Source organism: Somniosus microcephalus, chromosome 6 (genome assembly GCF_052327205.1).
Source record: "Somniosus microcephalus isolate GS21.2 chromosome 6, FLI_Smic_1.0, whole genome shotgun sequence".
Lineage (NCBI taxonomy): Eukaryota > Metazoa > Chordata > Chondrichthyes > Squaliformes > Somniosidae > Somniosus > Somniosus microcephalus.
Window position 1 is genome coordinate 256,782,908 of NC_140992.1, and position 17,827 is coordinate 256,800,734.

The 17,827-nt window shown below is 46.4% G+C and overlaps 1 protein-coding gene across 1 annotated transcript in view; it reads right to left on the reverse strand.

The window, feature by feature from the left end:
- The window catches only part of LOC147116681 (uncharacterized), a 129,662-nt gene that overhangs the window by 70,547 nt on the left and 41,288 nt on the right, over window positions 1–17,827 (reverse strand). Inside the window, exon 8 of the mRNA XM_085991792.1 lies at window positions 9,969–10,021. Coding sequence (XP_085847918.1) covers window positions 9,969–10,021 — 53 coding nt within the window. The remainder of the gene's footprint in view (window positions 1–9,968; window positions 10,022–17,827) is intronic.

Genomic DNA, 17,827 nt, shown 5'->3' on the forward strand with positions numbered 1-17,827 from the left:
TCCCTGGCGCTGTGAGGCCACAGTGCTAACCACTATGCCACCGTGCTGCTCTTGATCCTCTTAGCCTTAAGAAATATATCTAACTCCTTCTTGAATATACTTAATGAATTGGCCTCAACTGTCTTCTGTGGTAGAGAATTCCACAGGTTCACCACTCTCTGGGTGAAGAAATTCCTCCTCATCTCAGTCCTAAATGGCTTACGCCTTATCCTTAGAATGTGACCCCTGATTCTGGACTCCCCGCCATCGGGAACATCCTTCCTGCATCTAGTCTGTCTAGTCCTGTTAGAATTTTATAAGCTTCAATGAGATCCCCTCTCATTCTTCTAAACTCCAGCGAGTATAAGCCCAGTCGACCCAATCTCTCCTCATACATCATTCCTGCCATCCCAGGTATCAGTCTGATGAATCTTCGCTGCACTCCCTCCATAGCAAGAACATCTTTCCTCAGATAAGGTGACCAAAACTGCGCACAATACTCAAGGTGTGGTCTCACCAAGGCCACACTGATCAACACACTGATCAACTTAACGTATACTGAGACTGGGAAAAGGAACGTTATTAGAGATTCGGTTTTCGGAATCAATAAACCAGTGCCTCCTATTTAGGGCTTGACCCCGAAATAGAACTCAACCTCAGCCAAGAACAGAGCAAACTTGGTAAACATAAAAAAGTTCAAATGGGTTTTACTTTGAAAACATTTTTCCGTCTGATTTAAAATGAAATGGTTGTTCTTAAGCCACTGCTTTATTGCAGAAAAATGGACAGATTCACAGAGTATGATCCCCAAAACACTGATAAAAATCCCATATTAAAAAAAATGGAATCTAACTTATTCAGTCACACTCATGTTTCATTACACCAGACCTTGTTACACTATAAGGCTCTCTAAGACACTGGGGAGAATTTTCTCCTAAAAAAGCGGGTAGGTTTGGACCGTGGGGGCAGTTAAATTGTTAAAAATGGGATTCCCGACCTGATCCCGCTTCCAACCCGCACACTTCTGGTTTTAACGGAGGCGGGTTGGGGCGGGACGGGGGGGGTGTGGGGGTGGGCGACCAACCCACTCCCAGGGGGCGGGACCTCAATTTAAATATTGTACTGAGACTGATGCGTCTTTTTTAACCTCCATTTTATATTTAACTGGTCGGGTTTTACACAAATCGTGAAACCCGGCAATTAAAGTGAGGCGGGGACTGCTGCATCCAAGAGTTAAGTGGCTTAATACATACCTCCTGGATCCAGGGTCCCTGCCTTGCCCATCCATCGCGATCGGAGACCACTCCCTGGGCCTCCAATTGCCTCTCCAGACTTCCGATCGCCAGCATGAGGCCTCCCCCTCACCACCCCGCTGATGATGCTGAGACCGGCCACAATCCACCGGTGGCTGGTCCCAATCCTCTCTCCACCTCTGCTGAACACCCCCGCCGTCGCCCCCAGGCGATCCCCGAGCCCACCACCCCTCCCCGATCCCCTGCCAATCCTCCAACCCCCTCCCGAACCCCGATCCCCCGTGACCCCCTCTCAATTTGGCTGGCTGTGGGCAGGAATCCAAGGCCTCACATTCAAATCAGGCCCTGCCGTTAAAGTCGGCCTCTTGGGTTTCCAGCTCGACTCGGAAGCCCCCCCCGCCCCCAACCCGCGTCCCTTGAGTAAATTCGGCCACTATAACTGCTAGTGGAATGCTTATTGTTTGTGGCTCCCTCACTAGAAGAAAAGCCTCCGCAAGATCCTGCAAATCCATTGGCAGGATAGGCGCACCAACGTCAGTGTCCTCGCTCAGGCCAACATCCCCAGCATCGAAGCTTTGACCACGCTCAATCAGCTCCGGTGGATGGGTCACATTGTCCGCATGCCCGATACGAGACTCCCAAAACAAGCACTCTACTCAGATCTCCGGCACAGCAAGAGAGCCCCAGGTGGGCAGAGGAAACGCTTCAAGGACACCCTCAAAGCCTCCTTGAAAAAGTGTAACATCCCCACTGACACCTGGGAATCCCTGGCCCAAGACCACACAAAGTGGAGGAGAAGCATCCGGGAAGGCGCCGAACACCTCGAGTCTCTTCGCCGGGAGCAAGCGGAAGCCAAGCGCAGGCAGCGCAAGGAGCGCACGTCAACCCAAGCACCCCACCCACCCGCCCCTTCAACCACCGTCTGCCCCACTTGTGACAGAGACTGTAGGTCCCGCATTGGACTCATCAGTCACCTGCAAACTCATTTTTAATGTGGAAGCAAGTCATCCTCGGTTCCGAGGGACTGCCTAAGAAGAAGAAGAAGAAGAAGAAAAACAATGGCCCGGAATCTGCGGTGGTAATGATGGCAAATTGTCAGCGTTCGCCATCATTACCCCTGTGAAACTGACCTTAATGTCAGGATTTAGCGCACGCACAGCTAAACGCGGAAATCCTGATGTTGTGGTCAGCCATTCCCTGCTCCGCCACTGGCTGTGCTGTGTAACTCCCCATAGCTGGCAATCAGTGAAATCACTTGAACTGATGAAAACGTAAGCTTTTCCGCTGTAATATCGCTGATAAACACCCCATAAAAAGTTAAGCCTTGTTGGAATAGGTGTTTCTGGGGGTTTTAATGGCGTATTGACTCCCGAACAACCGCCGTGGCCCTGAAAAATGATTTTATATTTGTGGAATGTCAAATTCCTCCATTGTGATAGAAAATGACTACATTTTTAAAAGAATAAAGATCATTTAAAAAAAATTATGTTTGTTTATGATATTTCAGCTTATATCTTAATGCCATGTGTATGTCTCAATCTTTATTTCACTCTCTGCAAAATTTTTCAAAAGTGATTTCAGTCAGTTTAAAAAAAATTAGTTCCAGGATGTAGGCGTCGCTGGCAAGGCCAGCATTTACTGCCCATCCCTAATTGCTCTTAAGAGGGTGGTGGTGAGTCACCTTCTTGAACCGCGACAGTCCTTGTGGTCCACAGTGCTGTTAGGAAAGGAGTTCCCATAACATGACCATAGCCAGATTTAGAAAGTTGCGTTAAACAGGAAGTAAATTGCAGTGCAGGAATAAATCAAGGCCGGACTTTGACTGACCCATCAAAACGTGAAGCCAAGCATGTCAGACTTTTATCAGATAAATTACTGGGATGAAGAAAGGGCCAGATCCAATTTTGTTTTATTCTTTACCAGGAAAGTGCACACATACTTTTAGTCTGAATATCAGAAGTGAGCAATTATCCTGTTGGTTCTTTAATAACATCAAAGATATTTCGTTGCTCCTGCATATACCCTTGAGGAGCTTTCACAACTTCTCTTGTTATTTTAGATTCTAAAGGTTGCTTCAGACTGGTTCCAGTTGGAGCATGTAATTGAAACTACAGTCTTAATTCAAATTAAGAATTTTGAATTATCTTTTAATTGGAATTAAAATTGTGGAAACAGCCCCCCTCTTCTACTATTAAATTTGCTTGATTCACACTACAGGATAATTTGATTTTTTTCATGCAAAATACAACTTTAAACTGACAGGAGTAAGTTTTTTTTTGTTCATTCATGGGATGTGGGTGTCGCTGGCAAGGCCAGCATTTATTGCTCATCCCTAATTGCCCTTCAGAAGGTGGTGGTGAGCCGCCTTCTTGAACCGCTGCAGTCCGTGTGGTGAAGGTGCTCCCACAGTGCTGTTAGGGAGGGATTTCCAGGATTTTGACCCAGCGACGATGAAGGAACGGCGATATATGTCCAAGTCAGGATGGTGTGTGACTTGGAGGGGAACTTGGAGGTGGTGGTGTTCCCATGCACCTGCTGCCCTTGTCCTTCTAAGTGGTAGAGGTCGTGGGTTTGGGAGGTGCTGCCAAAGAAGCCTTGGCAAGTTGCTGCAGTGCCTCTTGTAGATGGTACACACTGCAGCCACGGTGGTGGAGGGAGTGAATGTTTAAGGTGGAGGATGGGGTGCCAATCAAGCGGGCTGGTTTATCCTGAATGGTGTCGAGCTTCTTGAGTGTTATTGGAGCTTCACTCATCCAGGCAAGTGGAGAGTATTCCATCACACTCCTGACTTGTGCCTTGTAGATGGTGGAAAGGCTTTGGGGAGTCAGGAGGTGAGACACTCGCCGTAGATTACCCAGCCTCTGATCTGCTCTTGTTGCCACAGTATTTATGTGCCTGGTCCAGTTAAGTTTCTGGTCAATGGTGATCCCCAGGATGTTGATGGTGGGGGATTCGGTGATGGTAATGCCGTTGAATGTCAAGGAGCGGTGGTTAGACTCTCGCTTGTTGGAGATAGTCATTGCCTGGCACTTGTGTGGCGCGAATGTTATTTGCAACTTATCAGCCCAAGCCTGAATGTCATTCAGGTATTGCTGCATGCGGGCATGGACTGCTTCATTTTCTGAGAGCTTTTTATTTCCTGGTTTGCTGCCTGTGAGAATTCATCAATTGTGATTGGCTGCTTAGAGAGTTTGATGACATCACTGCTGCTCTCCTCTGGGAATCCCTTTTTGATAGCGCTATGATCAATTTAATGTCGAGAAAGCTCTAGTTTTCGCCAGAGATCATGAGATCTTTGTGGGCAGCTTTCTATGAGGTCAGCGGCGATTGCCATCATATTGCTGCTGACCACAAATTACGGCCCTATATGAAACCCCCCTGATAGAATTATCAGGGCCTGAGTGATCTCCTGTTTTGATCGCCTCTGGGGTGGGCGGGGGGTTTGGCGAGGATTTTCCCAGATTTTTCCCCCGAAATAGGGCTTTTATGTGATTTTTCGCCTCTCCCAGGAGATCACATGGTTTCGGGTGGGGTGGGGAGTTCATATATTGTGATGCACAAGGTATCACAATTGTGAGGGGCAGGCTGGGAGGACCAGAGGGTTTTCTCCTGTCCGTCATTGTTCTTATGTTCGATTTTTAAACAAATCTCTAAACAAGTTGATGCAGATTTACTAAAGGCAGTGTTGTGTATGTAACCGTTTACCTTTAAGGGAACTATAGAATGTGACCGTTCGCCTTTAAGAGCACTACTTCAGGGTGGCACTATTTATTGGCTCATGTATACTGTAATACCGATAGTGACCACACCAGTATATAAGGGTTGTGATACGTTAACTAGGGCAGAAATCGCCCAGACCTCTGAATAGTAAAGACCTGTTTTGTTTGTACTTCTAAAGTCTCTGAAGTTATTTACTGCACAACCTACAGACTTTACAGTGGCGACGAGTCCGATCGTACCCTGCGGCAAGACTAACCAGTAGCAGAGAGCTTCAAAAAGAAAACACGAGGCTCCGTCTACTAAAAGTATAGTACTTACTGGAAGCTGGAAGATTAACAGCAAAGCTGCGGCAGCAACAGGCACAGATTACCCTGCTACCACATCTTGAGCGAGCCAATCAGCCTAAAACAAGGCGGCCGAAGAGACTGTGAGTAGTTAAAACAAATAAATTTAAAAAAAAACGGGGTAGAAGTATTTGGAGGAGAAGGGCAAAGCATTCGGGTCCAACGGCGTCGGGTGACAGCCGGACCGCGGGCAATGTGAGAAGCCGTGCAGCAACCGCTGCCACGAAGCGCTGAGCCTGCGAGTAGGCGCGGGAGTGTCAGAGCCGAGAGCCGCGCGAGCGGGGGAGCCAGAGCCGAGCGGGAGGCGTTGCAAGCCAGCGATCGCATCTCCAGATAAGGGCCGAGAGCCGCGAGAGCGATCGGATCTACAGATAAGGGCCGGCAGCCGCTTCGCGATCCAGCGATCGCATTATAGATAAGGACCGCACTCGGGCTGACAGACGGCGTCGGGGGACCGGGTGAAGACCGCCAAGCGCGGGAAAACCGCCATTGAAGTGGGCGGGGAGAGCGAGAAGCGCGGGAAAGCCGCCATTTTTCGGGGAAAACCGCTGAAGAAGAAGGAAGAAGCGGGAAACCGCCATCTTGGAAATTATTAAGAATTTCAGAAAAGTAATAAGATTTTTCAGAAAGGCTGGTGTGTTCTCAAGAAGAGAGAAGAAAATTAATAATAAGTAAAGTAATACTTGTACTGTTCTCAAAAAGAGAAGAAGATGCCTAAGCGAGGAAATATTAATGACTTTAATGCAGAAATAGAAGACTGGGCCACGTATGTGGAACGCATAGAAATGTATTGCGTAGCCAACAAAATTGAGGATGACAACAAGGCAATAACTTTGTTAAATTCGATGGGAGCAAAAACATACGGGCTTTTGAAACATCTAATAGCACCAGTTAAACCAGTGGACCAGACCTTCGAAGAGATCGTAACAGTGTTGAAGGATCACTTGAACCCCACACCGTTGATGCTGGCTGAACGATTTAAATTTTACGCCAGAACCCAGAGGCAAGATGAAAGCAATGCGGAATACTTAGTCGAACTGCGTAAGCTAGCGAAATACTGCCAGTTTGGAGGGAATTTGACAGAGGCGCTGCGGGACAAGTTCGTATGCGGCTTGGCCAAAGAAGGAACGCAGAAGCGACTTCTGGAAGAAAACGACCTCACACTGGACAGGGCTGTCCTCATAGCTTCATCGCACGAAGCCGCAGCGAAAGGGACGGCGGAAATGCAGCTAAAGGCGGCGGCACTCGGGGTGGACCAAATTACAACAAGCACTCCCAAATGCTACCGTTGTGGAAAGACAACGCACGACCAGAATCAGTGCTGGTTTAAGAACCAAGAGTGCAGGAAATGTGGCAAACTGGGTCACATCGCGAAGGTATGCAGGTCCGGAAAGAAGACCAACAAGCAAAGGAAGCCACCACCACAAGGAAAGTACAACAAGGTGCATCAGGTGGCTGAAAAGAGTTCAGACGAACAAAATTCAGACTCAGACCCAAACAGCCAGGAGCTGGATAGTCTGAGAATCCACCATGTGGGTAAAGTAACTGATCTACAGTTGATCTGGGTCACACTAAAAATAGCGGGAGTCCAAGTACGAATGGAGCTGGACACGGGATCAGCTGTATCCGTCATCAACCAAAAGGACTATCACCGGCTATTCTCTCACATACCCTTAAGAAATACCAAATTCGTATTACAGACATACACGGGGCATCATGTATACCCCCTGGGAAAAATACGAGTCAAGGTGAGAGATAGGGGTAAAGAACACCCACGAATGTATCTGTACGTACTACCTGAGGGAGGACCACCACTTCTGGGACGGGAGTGGATCAAGAAAATAGACATGGAATGGCACTACCGACAAGCAATGACGAGTGAGGACTCGGTGCAGACAAGCAGCTCAGACTCCGAGCCGGAAGACGATAAGTCCAGCTTATGTATGAAAAACAAGATTAACATGAACTCACGGACTAAGGTTGGGAAATCGATGGCGTGCATAAAGACAGAGAATTCTGAGTCTGTTCAAGCTACAGACAGATGCATTACGGAGGAACACCGGGCTAGAACTCAACGTTATGTCAAAGTACAACGACAATTAGAACAGTTGAGTGCCCGTCTCCTACAAGAGATGGAAAAGGTGAAAAAGTTCTGGGACACCGAATGGGAGTCCCTGGAAAGACAACAGAGACAGCTCGCTCAAGCAGAGAGCGACCATAGAGCCATCGTGGCCAAGTACCAATCACATCTCCCTGAGGCTGTTCAGGAACTAGAATATACACAGAACGATCCAAAGGAAGAGGAATCTTCAGGAAGTCAGGATGGTATTCCAGTTCACCTCTACGACTTGTTGCAAGCAGAGTGTAACGAGTTGAAAGAACAGTATGAACAGGCTCGGACTACAATCCTGGAAGGGGTTAACTTGGCAACTTCCGAAAAGCTCGTGTTAGTGAAAGAACATGAACGACTAAAGGTTGACCATAAGCAAGAATTACAAAGTCTGCAGGAAATGTTTGATGAGCTTCAGGCCAAGGCTGACTCATCGTTAGGGATTCAATCCATAGGAAAAAAATTAGTGGTGGAAGACATACCAGAACAGGGAATACAGGATGTCCAAGAACTCGTTAAATTATTAAAGGAAACACAAAATAAATATGAAGCGGCAATGGCCGAGGTCCAACGACTTGAAGAACAGATGCAACTGGAAATCTTTTCAGTGGAAGAAAAGGGAACTGTAAGAAACACAGAGACCGTAAGAATGGGCCATGAACATGAGCTTAAATCGTCAGAGGAGAAGGGTTTGGAGCTCTCAAAAGTTATTGAAATAGCCGAGGTTGCAACACAGACTGAGAAGATGGCAGCAGAGCAACCCTTAGATACCAAAAGTACGCTGACTCATGTCAAGGTTGAACAACAGAACGCTGAAACAACTGCTCCGGTAGAGGGATTGAATAGTCCGATCAATCAATCTCCAAAGGAAGTTGAAGTATTAAAATCACAAATGAGGTCATTAGTAAACAACTTGCTGAAAGCCCAGAAAAAGTTAGAGGAAGCGGAACACGTGAAGAAGTCTCTTCAGGAAAGATGTCTGGATTTGGAACAAAAGCTGGCTGACGTCCAGCTGGGTAGGGAGGACATAGAAGACCCTCTCGCTGGCCTAGCTCAGGACGACTCCGAATATTACTATGTCCTGTCCTGCCCAACTTGTAACTTCGACTCCCACCATACAGAAATCATGGAGGAGCACCGAAAGTCTACGGAACATCGGGAGAAGGTGGCTCTACTACGGAAAAAGGAGGAAGAGAAGGAGGAACTGCGCATGCAGCTGGCAGCTGACAGTGGAGCCCAGAGAGTCTCCAAGAAGCAGAAAAGGAAAAGTCGAAACAGAAGATGACCCATCTGAACCATGATTACCTCTACCAGATCACACACGTGGTCCCTCCGAACGGAGCCAATTCAGTTCGGAAGTTCAAACTGTTAAACCCATGGAAGGACTATTGAATGAGTCACTTCAGCAATGTGAACCGACTACACCACAGAGACTGAATCTGTGATCTGTTTTGACATGAAGTTATATATGTTATTATGTTATGTTAAACATGAAGTTATATGACGTTGACTCCATCGAGAGTATATCTGTAAATTGTTATATGACGTTGACTCCATCGAGAGTATATCTGCAACCTGTTTATATAAAATTGAAGATTGTATGTTTAACGGGATTCTGTAAGTAATAAGCTAGGAAGGGAGGAGTGTTGTGTATGTAACCGTTTACCTTTAAGGGAACTATAGAATGTGACCGTTCGCCTTTAAGAGCACTACTTCAGGGTGGCACTATTTATTGGCTCATGTATACTGTAATACCGATAGTGACCACACCAGTATATAAGGGTTGTGATACGTTAACTAGGGCAGAAATCGCCCAGACCTCTGAATAGTAAAGACCTGTTTTGTTTGTACTTCTAAAGTCTCTGAAGTTATTTACTGCACAACCTACAGACTTTACAGGCAGAACTACGAGAGTAACATTGCTTTAAAGGAAGTAATTGAAAAATATCTATACATCAACACTGTGTACATCAAATGCTAATGGGCATGGCAAGAACTCGAACTGTGCAACACCTTAATAGCTAGATTGATGCATATGGTGTGCTTTTTATCATGCGGTCTAATTTGCAATATTTCTGCTAAATTAATTCTGAATCATCTTTAAGGCCCATTTATTATTGAATTTCATGAAGATGTGGTATATGAGGCCCACTGGCAATTTGCACTACCCTCTGCGACTAATCTGACCATTTGTACAATTTAGCTTCCAACTTGTGACGGCCAGATTATCATCTTTTTGGCTTTTACAGGAGCTGAAGACAAATCCTGGGAACACCTGACTACTGATCCCGAACATACGCCTTTCTGCTTCAGAATGTGAGAAGATGAAAACGTTGATAGAAATTGGCAGCGTCTGATTAAAAATGTGTTACATCTAAAGAGTAGAAATGGAAAATCAATGTTGAACAATTCCATTTTTCATTAACATCGGTGTCCACCAGTGTAATGGGAATAAAATGGTAACAGGGACATTATAATGCCATTGGCTACTCCCATTTCATGGCTGAGGCCAATCCTTGAAGTGCAATACAAGCCACATTGTAGGTCATGTGTAATACTTACTGTGTGATAGAGGTTTGAAAGGAGAGGGACAGCAAATTTACTGATATTCCATTCTGCGGAGAATAAAAGCACAGCTCTATTACTGTTCAGATTCCTAAGCGAAAGGACATCGACTGTAGTGCAGGACACCATGAGGGTTAAAAAAGCCAGAGAGAAGTGAAGCCAAGGTAGGGTTGAATAAGTATGTCGGAGAAAAGGGAGACTGAGAGGCCCACAGTTTTGAAAGAATATTAAGCAATTGGAATTAAGTTTTGTTGCAGTAAAGGTAACAGTTTATATGTGCTTCAAAAACTGGGCTCTTTTTCAGACGTGCTTGAGCCTTGGAATTATGCCGTGTGAAGATTAGCGTATGAATGCTGAATGCACTCGAATGCAACTGCTTTGTCTAATGTTGAAATATAGGTGGCTACCTGTTTATTTTAAACAATTAAACATCTCCATTAAAACATTGGACTACATATGTTAAACAAGATCACCTTCACACAGCTTAATTTCAAAAACTCGGAAGTAAATTAACATCCTGGAGGGAAATGCAGAGAGGAATGTTGAATGTTGATCCACTGGCACAGTCTGAAGCATCAGTGGTGGATGGGATGAGTGGAACAGGAAGGAGGTTCGTGAGATTTAGCCCCCAGCTGGACTGCTGGGTGGGAAGGACAGCAAGAGAGGAGGATGGAATGGTTGGGGTTGCTATTCTTAAGCAGGAACCAACAAATGTCTCGGTGGGGCCTTTGAAGAATTCTGAGAGAGGCTTATCCCAGGGGGATTCATAGAAACATAGAAGATAGGAGCAGGAGTAGGCCATTCAGCCCCTCGAGCCTGCTCTGCCATTTAATGAGATCATGGCTGATCATCCAAATTCAGTACCCTGTCCCTGCTTTCTCCCCATATCCCTTGATCCCTTTAGCCTTAAGAAATATATCGAACTCCTTCTTGAATATATTTGATGAATTGGCCTCAACTGCCTTCTGTGGTAGAGAATTCCACAGGTTCACCACTCTCTGGGTGAAGAAATTCCTCCTCATCTCAGTCCTAAATGGCTTAACCCTTATCCTTAGACTGTGACCCCTGGTTCTGGACTCCCCCACCATCGGGAACATCCTTCCTGCATCTAGTCTGTCTAGTCCTGTTAGAATTTTATAAGTTTCAATGAGATCCCCTCTCATTCTTCTAAACTCCAGCGAATATAAGCCCAACCGTCCCAATCTCTCCTCATACGTCATTCCTGCCATCCCGGGTATCAGTCTGGTGAATCTTCGCTGCACTCCCTCCATGGCAAGAACATCCTTCCTCAGATAAGGCGACCAAAACTGCACATAATACTCAAGGACTTAGAAATTCAGTTGTTAGCGCCAGCCGCTAGCGCCTTAGGAGGAGGAGAAGTGGGGCGCTAAGCGGCTAGCGCCCGGGCGCGGCGCGATCTGCGCCTCTCGCGAACTTCACTCAAGATTTAGCGGTGGCGCTAAACTGCAGCGCCCGCTCAGCTGCGTGCACTGATCCTGACATCATTTCATGGTGCAACGCCCTTGGTGCGCCCCGAGCCGGAACTTCAGTGGCGCCGCCCTTCTGTGCGCCTGGCGCCCCCAGCGACTGGTAGAGGGGAACGTTTCCCAGTCGCTGCGGGGCACGGGGGGCGCTATTTAAAGGGGACTCCTCCCGCATTATAAGTGGCAGCCATTTTGTGCCAATCCTTCTGTGTGAGAGACGGATATTTGGAGAGAGACAAAGGGAGAGAGCTTTCTGCTTTGACTCAGCACTCGCACAGGTACTTCTGGCTTCAGGCCAGAGCTTTGCACGTGGATTTAACTTTCAGTGCCATAGCTTTGAGTCCCCACATATAATGGGGGCTGCAATGGGTGGAAACATTGGGCTTCTCCATTGCATTCAAAGGGCTCAGAGACGCCGTGAGAGAGTGCCAGTCATGGCCAGACAGAGAAGGGCCAACAGGCGTCGGCACAGGAGGCCTTACCCACCCAGGGTATGCCGCCAGCAGTTCTCATATCTGAACATGTCTGAGGAGCAGTGTGTTCGGAGGCTGCGATTCAGAAGGGAGGTGGTCACTGAGATCTGCCACCTGCTTCGCAGAGATCTGCAGCCACAGCTGAGGAGCAGGATGTCTCTGTTGGTGGCAGTGAAGGTGACGGTGGCTCTCAACTTCTATGCAACCAGCTCCTTCCAATCCACTACTGGGGACATTGCCAACATCTCCCAGTTCGCGGTACATTGCTACATCTGCCAGGTGACCAATGCCCTTTTAAGAAGGAGACGTCAGTACATCTCCTTCCCCATGACCCTGGACAAGCAGCAACAGCGTGCAATGGGATTTGGAAGAATAGCGGGCTTTTGCATGGTCCTGGGCGTAGAACTGATGAACCAGCAATGGTCAGGCCTTGCTTCAGGGCTGCAGTGTGCAGGGCGTGCCAGCCAAACAAATCGACCCTCCCCCTTTAAGAGCTGACCGGCGCCAGCGTGTCTGTCTTCAATCAGCAACTCGCCGCACCTGCGCTGCGCCCGCCCTCGGTGTTAGCGCCTCGGCACGCCAGCTTAGCGCCTTATGATAGTCATGCATCGCCTGCTTTAGCGCAGCAGCAACCTCTTGGGGCAATGCAACTGAATATCGGCGAAGGTGGTGCTAAGTTGTGCCGGGTGCTAAATTTAGCAAACGCCTGGCTGTAGCACCCCAAACGTGGCTATACTGAATTTCTAGGCCAAGGTGTGGTCTCACCAAGGCCCTGTACAACTGCAGCAAGACATTCTTGCTCCTGTACTCGAATCCTCTCGCATTGAAGGCCAACATACCATTTGCCTTCTTAACCGCCTGCTGCATCTGCATGCTTACCTTCAGCGACTGGTGTACAAGGACACCCTGGTCTCATTGCACTTCCCCTTCTCCCAATCTATTGCCGTTCAGATAATAATATGCCTTCCTGTTTTTGCCACCAAAGTGGATAACCTCACATTTATCCACATTATACTACATCTGCCATGCATCTGCCCAATCACCCAACCTGTCCAAATCATACTGGAGTTTCTCTGTATCCTCCTCACAGCACACACGCCCACCCAGCTTTGTGTCATCTGCAAACTTGGAGATATTACATCTAGTTCCCTCATCTAGATCATGACTAGCTGGGGTCCTAGCACCGATCCCTGCGGTACCCCACTAGTCATTGCCTGCCACTCGGAAAAAGATTTGTTTATTCCAACTCTTTGCTTCCTGTCTGCCAACCAGTTCTCTATCCAAGTCAGTACCTTACCCCCAATGCCATGTGCTTTAACTTTGCACACTATGCGGGACCTTATCGAAAGCCTTCCGAAAGTCCAAATACACCACATCCACTAGTTCTCCCTTATCTATTCTACAAGTTACATCCTCAAAAAATTCCAGTAGATTAGTCAAGCACGATTTACCTTTTGTAAATCCATGTTGACTTTGTCCGATCCTGTCACTGTTTTCCAAGTGCTCTGCTATTACATCTTTAATAATGGACTCTAGCATTTTCCCCACTACCGATGTCAGGCTTACTGGTCTATAATTCCCCGTTTTCTCTCTACCACCTTTTTTAAAAAGTGGGGTTACATTAGCTACCCTCCAATCCATGGGAACTGTTCCAGTGTCTATAGAATTTTGGAAGATGACCAGCAATGCGTCTACTATTTCTAGGGTCACTTTCTTAAGTACCCTAGGATGTACATTATCAGGCCCTGGGGATTTATCGGCCTTCAACCCCGTCAATTTCCCTACAAATACTGATTTAATTCAGTTCCTCCCTCTCATTATACCCTATGTTCCCCAACATCTCTGGGAGGTTATTTGTGTCCTCCTTTGTGAAGACAGAACCAAAGTATGTATTTAATTGGTCAGCCATTTCTTTGTTCCCTATTATAAATTCACCTGATTCTGACTGCAAGGGACCTACACTTGACTTCACCAATTTTTTTCTCTTCACATATCTATAAAAGCTTTTATAGTCAGTTTTTATGTTCCCTGCGAGCTTACTCTCATACTCTATTTCCCCCCTCTTAATTGATCCTTTTGTCCTCCTTTGCTGAATCCTAAACTGCTCCCAATCCTCAGGTTTGCTGTTTTTTCTGGCCAATTTATATGTGCTCTCCTTGGATCTTATGCTATCCCTAATTTCCCTTGTTAGCCACGATTGCGCCACCTTTTTTGTTTTATTTTTATGCCAGACAGGGATGATCAAATTCTGTAGTTCATCCGTGCAATCTTTAAATGTTTGCCATTGCCTATCCACCGTCAACCCTTTAAGTAACGTTCCCTAATCCATCCTAGCCAACTCGCGCCTCATACCATCGTAGTTACCTTTATTCAAATTCAGGACCCTAGTCCCTGACTCAACTACTTCACTCTCCATCTTAATGAAGAATTTTTTATCATATTATGATCGCTCCTCTCCAAGGGGCCTCACACAACAAGATTTCTAATCAATCCTTTCTCATTACATAATACCCAGTCGAAGATGGCCTGATCTCTAGTTGGTTCCTCGACATATTGGTTCAGGAAACCATCCCGTATACATAGATACATAGATACATAGAAGATAGGAGCAGGAGTAGGCCATTCGGCCCTTCGTGCCTGCTCCGCCATTCGATGAGATCATGGCTGATCCTTTAATTCAGTATCCCGTCCCCGCCTTCTCTCCGTAACCCTTAACCCCTTTTGCCCGTAGAAATATATCTAATTCCCTCTTAAATATATTTAATGAGCTGGCGTACACTGCCCTCTGTGGCAATGAGTTCCACAGGTTCACCACTCTCTGAGTGAAGAAATTCCCCCTCATCTCTGTCCTAAATGGTTTAGCCCTTATCCTTAAATTATGTCCTCTAGTTCTGTTCTCACCCGCCAAGGGAAACATTCCTTCTGCATCCAGTCTGTCTAGACCTGTCAGAATTTTATACACTTCTATGAGGTCCCCTCTCAATCTTCTAAACTCCAGTGTGTACATCCCTAAACTACATAGTCTCTCCTCATAGGTCATTCCCGCCATTCCTGGTATCAGCCTGGTGAATCGCCGCTGCACCCCCTCCATGGCAAGAACATCCTTCCTCAGATGAGGCGACCAAAACTGTACACAGTACTCGAGGTGTGGTCTCACCAGTGCCCTGTACAGCTGCAGCAAGGTATCCCTGTTCCTGTATTCTAACCCTTTTGCTATGAAGGCCAGCATACCGTTTGCCTTCTTGACCGCCTGTTGCACCTGCATGCTCGCCTTCAGTGACTGGTGTACAAGAACACCCAGGTCTCTCTGTACTTCCCCCTCTCCCAATCTATTGCCATTTAAATAATAATTTGCCCTCCCGTTCCTGCACCCAAGGTGGATAACTTCGCACTTGTCCACATTATAGTGCATCTGCCATTTATCCGCCCAATCGCCCAGTCTGTCCAAATCGCTCTGGAGCTTCCTGGTCTCTTCCTCTGAGCCCACCCCCCCTCCTAGTTTAGTGTCGTCTGCAAATTTGGAAATGCTGCATCCGACTCCCTGATCCAGGTCATTAATGTAAATTGTGAACAGCTGGGGGCCCAGGACAGATCCCTGTGGTACCCCACTTGTTACTGCCTGCCATTCAGAAAATGAGCCGTTTATTCCAACTCTCTGTTTTCTATCTGACAGCCAGTTCCCTATCCACGCCAAAACTTTCCCCTTTATCCCATGAGCCTCAATTTTCCATGCTAATCTTTTATGTGGGACCTTATCGAAGGCCTTTTGGAAGTCCAGGTACACCACATCTACTGGCTCTCCCCCATCTATTCTACCAGTTACTCCCTCAAAAAATTCCAATAGATTAGTCAAGCACGATTTACCCTTTGTAAATCCATGTTGACTCTGTCCTATCCTGTCCCCATTTGCTAAGTGCTCCGCTATTTCATCCTTAATGATGGACTCCAGCATTTTGCCCACAACTGATGTAAGGCTTACAGGTCTGTAATTACCTGCTTTTTCCCTACCCCCCTTTTTGAATAGTGGGGTAACGTTAGCTACCCTCCAATCCATCGGCACTGTTCCCGAGTCTAATGAATTCTGAAAAATCATCCTTAGTGCATCCGCTATCTCTAGGGCCACCTCCTTCAGTACCCTAGGATGCATGTTATCAGGCCCTGGGGATTTGTCCACCTTCAATCCCTTTAGCTTCCTTAACACCATATCCTTAGAGATATTGATTTGCGTCAGTTCCTCCTTTGCCAATGTCCCTATTTTTCCCGATATCCCAGGGAGGTTTTTTGTGTCTTCCTTCGTAAAGACTGACCCAAAGTATGCATTTAGTTGATCTGCCATTTCCTTATTTCCCATTATATATTCCCCCGTATCTGACTGCAATGGACCAACTTTGGTTTTCACCAGTCTTTTCCTTTTGATATATTTATAAAAGCTTTTGGAGTTAGTTTTTATATTTTCCGCCAGCTTGTTTTCGTAAGCTATTTTGCCCCTCTTGATCATGCCCTTTGCCCTCCTTTGCTCTATCTTAAACTGTTCCCAATCTTCCGCTCTGGCGCTTTTTTTGGCTATTTTATACGCCCTATCTTTGGATTTTATGCTGTCTCTAATTTCCCCTGTTATCCACGGTTGAGTCACCTTTTTAGATTTCCTTTTATGCCAGATTGGTATAAACAATTTTTGCAATTTTGTCATTCTATCTTTAAATGTTTGCCATTGTTTATCTACCTCCAGTCCTCCCAGGAACGTTGTCCAATCAGACCTACTCAGTTCCCGCCTCATGGCATCATAATTCCCCTTGTTTAAATTCAAGACCTTAGTCTCTGAGTCAATTTCTTCGCTCTCCATTTCGAGTGAGAAATCGATCATGTTATGATCGCTCTGACCCAAGGGTCCCCGTACAACAAGATTACTGATTAGTCCCTTCTCATTGCACAGTACCCAGTCCAATATAGCCTGTTCCCGAGTTGGTTCCTCGACATATTGATCCAGATAACCATCCCTTAAACACTCAAGGAATTCCTCCTCCTCATTATTTTTACTGATTAGGCTAGTCCAATCTATATGTAAGTTAAAGTCACCTATGATGACAGCTGTGCTCTTATTGCACGCTTCTCTAATTTCCCTCGTGATGCCCTCCCTAACCTCTATTTTACTATTTGGAGGCCTATATACCACTCCTATTAATGTTTTTCGCCCCTCGCTATTTCTTAGCTCCACCCATATAGATTCTGTATTAACTGAGTTAATATCCTTCTTTTCAATTGCATTTATCCCCTCTTTTACTAGCAATGCTACACTCTAGGAATTCCTCCTCCTAGTACTGTTACTAATTTGGTTAGCCCAATCTATATGTAGATTAAAGTCACCCATGATAACTGCTGTGCCCTTATTGCACGTGTCTCTAATTTCCCGTTTAATGCCATCCCCAACCTCAGCATTACTGTTTGGGGGTCTGTATACAACTCCCACTAACGATTTCTGCCCCTTGGTATTTCTCAGCTCTACCCATACAGATTCCACATCATCAGAGCTAATATCCTTCCTTACTATTGTGTTAATCTCCTCTTTAACCAGCAATGCTACCCCACCTCCTTTTCCTTTTTGCCTGTCCTTCCTGAATATTGAATACCCCTGGATGTTGAATTCCCAGCCTTGATTCAAGCCTAGGGCAGTAGCAGGTGAATACAAAGGCAAAGGAGCAGGGATGGGTTGGGGTTGGGATTGCAAAGTACCTGAGAGGGGACAAGTGAAAGGTTGTGTGAGTGGATGACAAGAAGGGGCGGAGACAGGAGAGACGGGCCCGAAAGGGGCCAGGAGACAGTTGTGGAGAGAGAGTGAATTTAGGAGCTGTTCAAGGAGCATAGTATTAGTGGTTGGAGAGTGTCCGGTGAAAACAGAGAG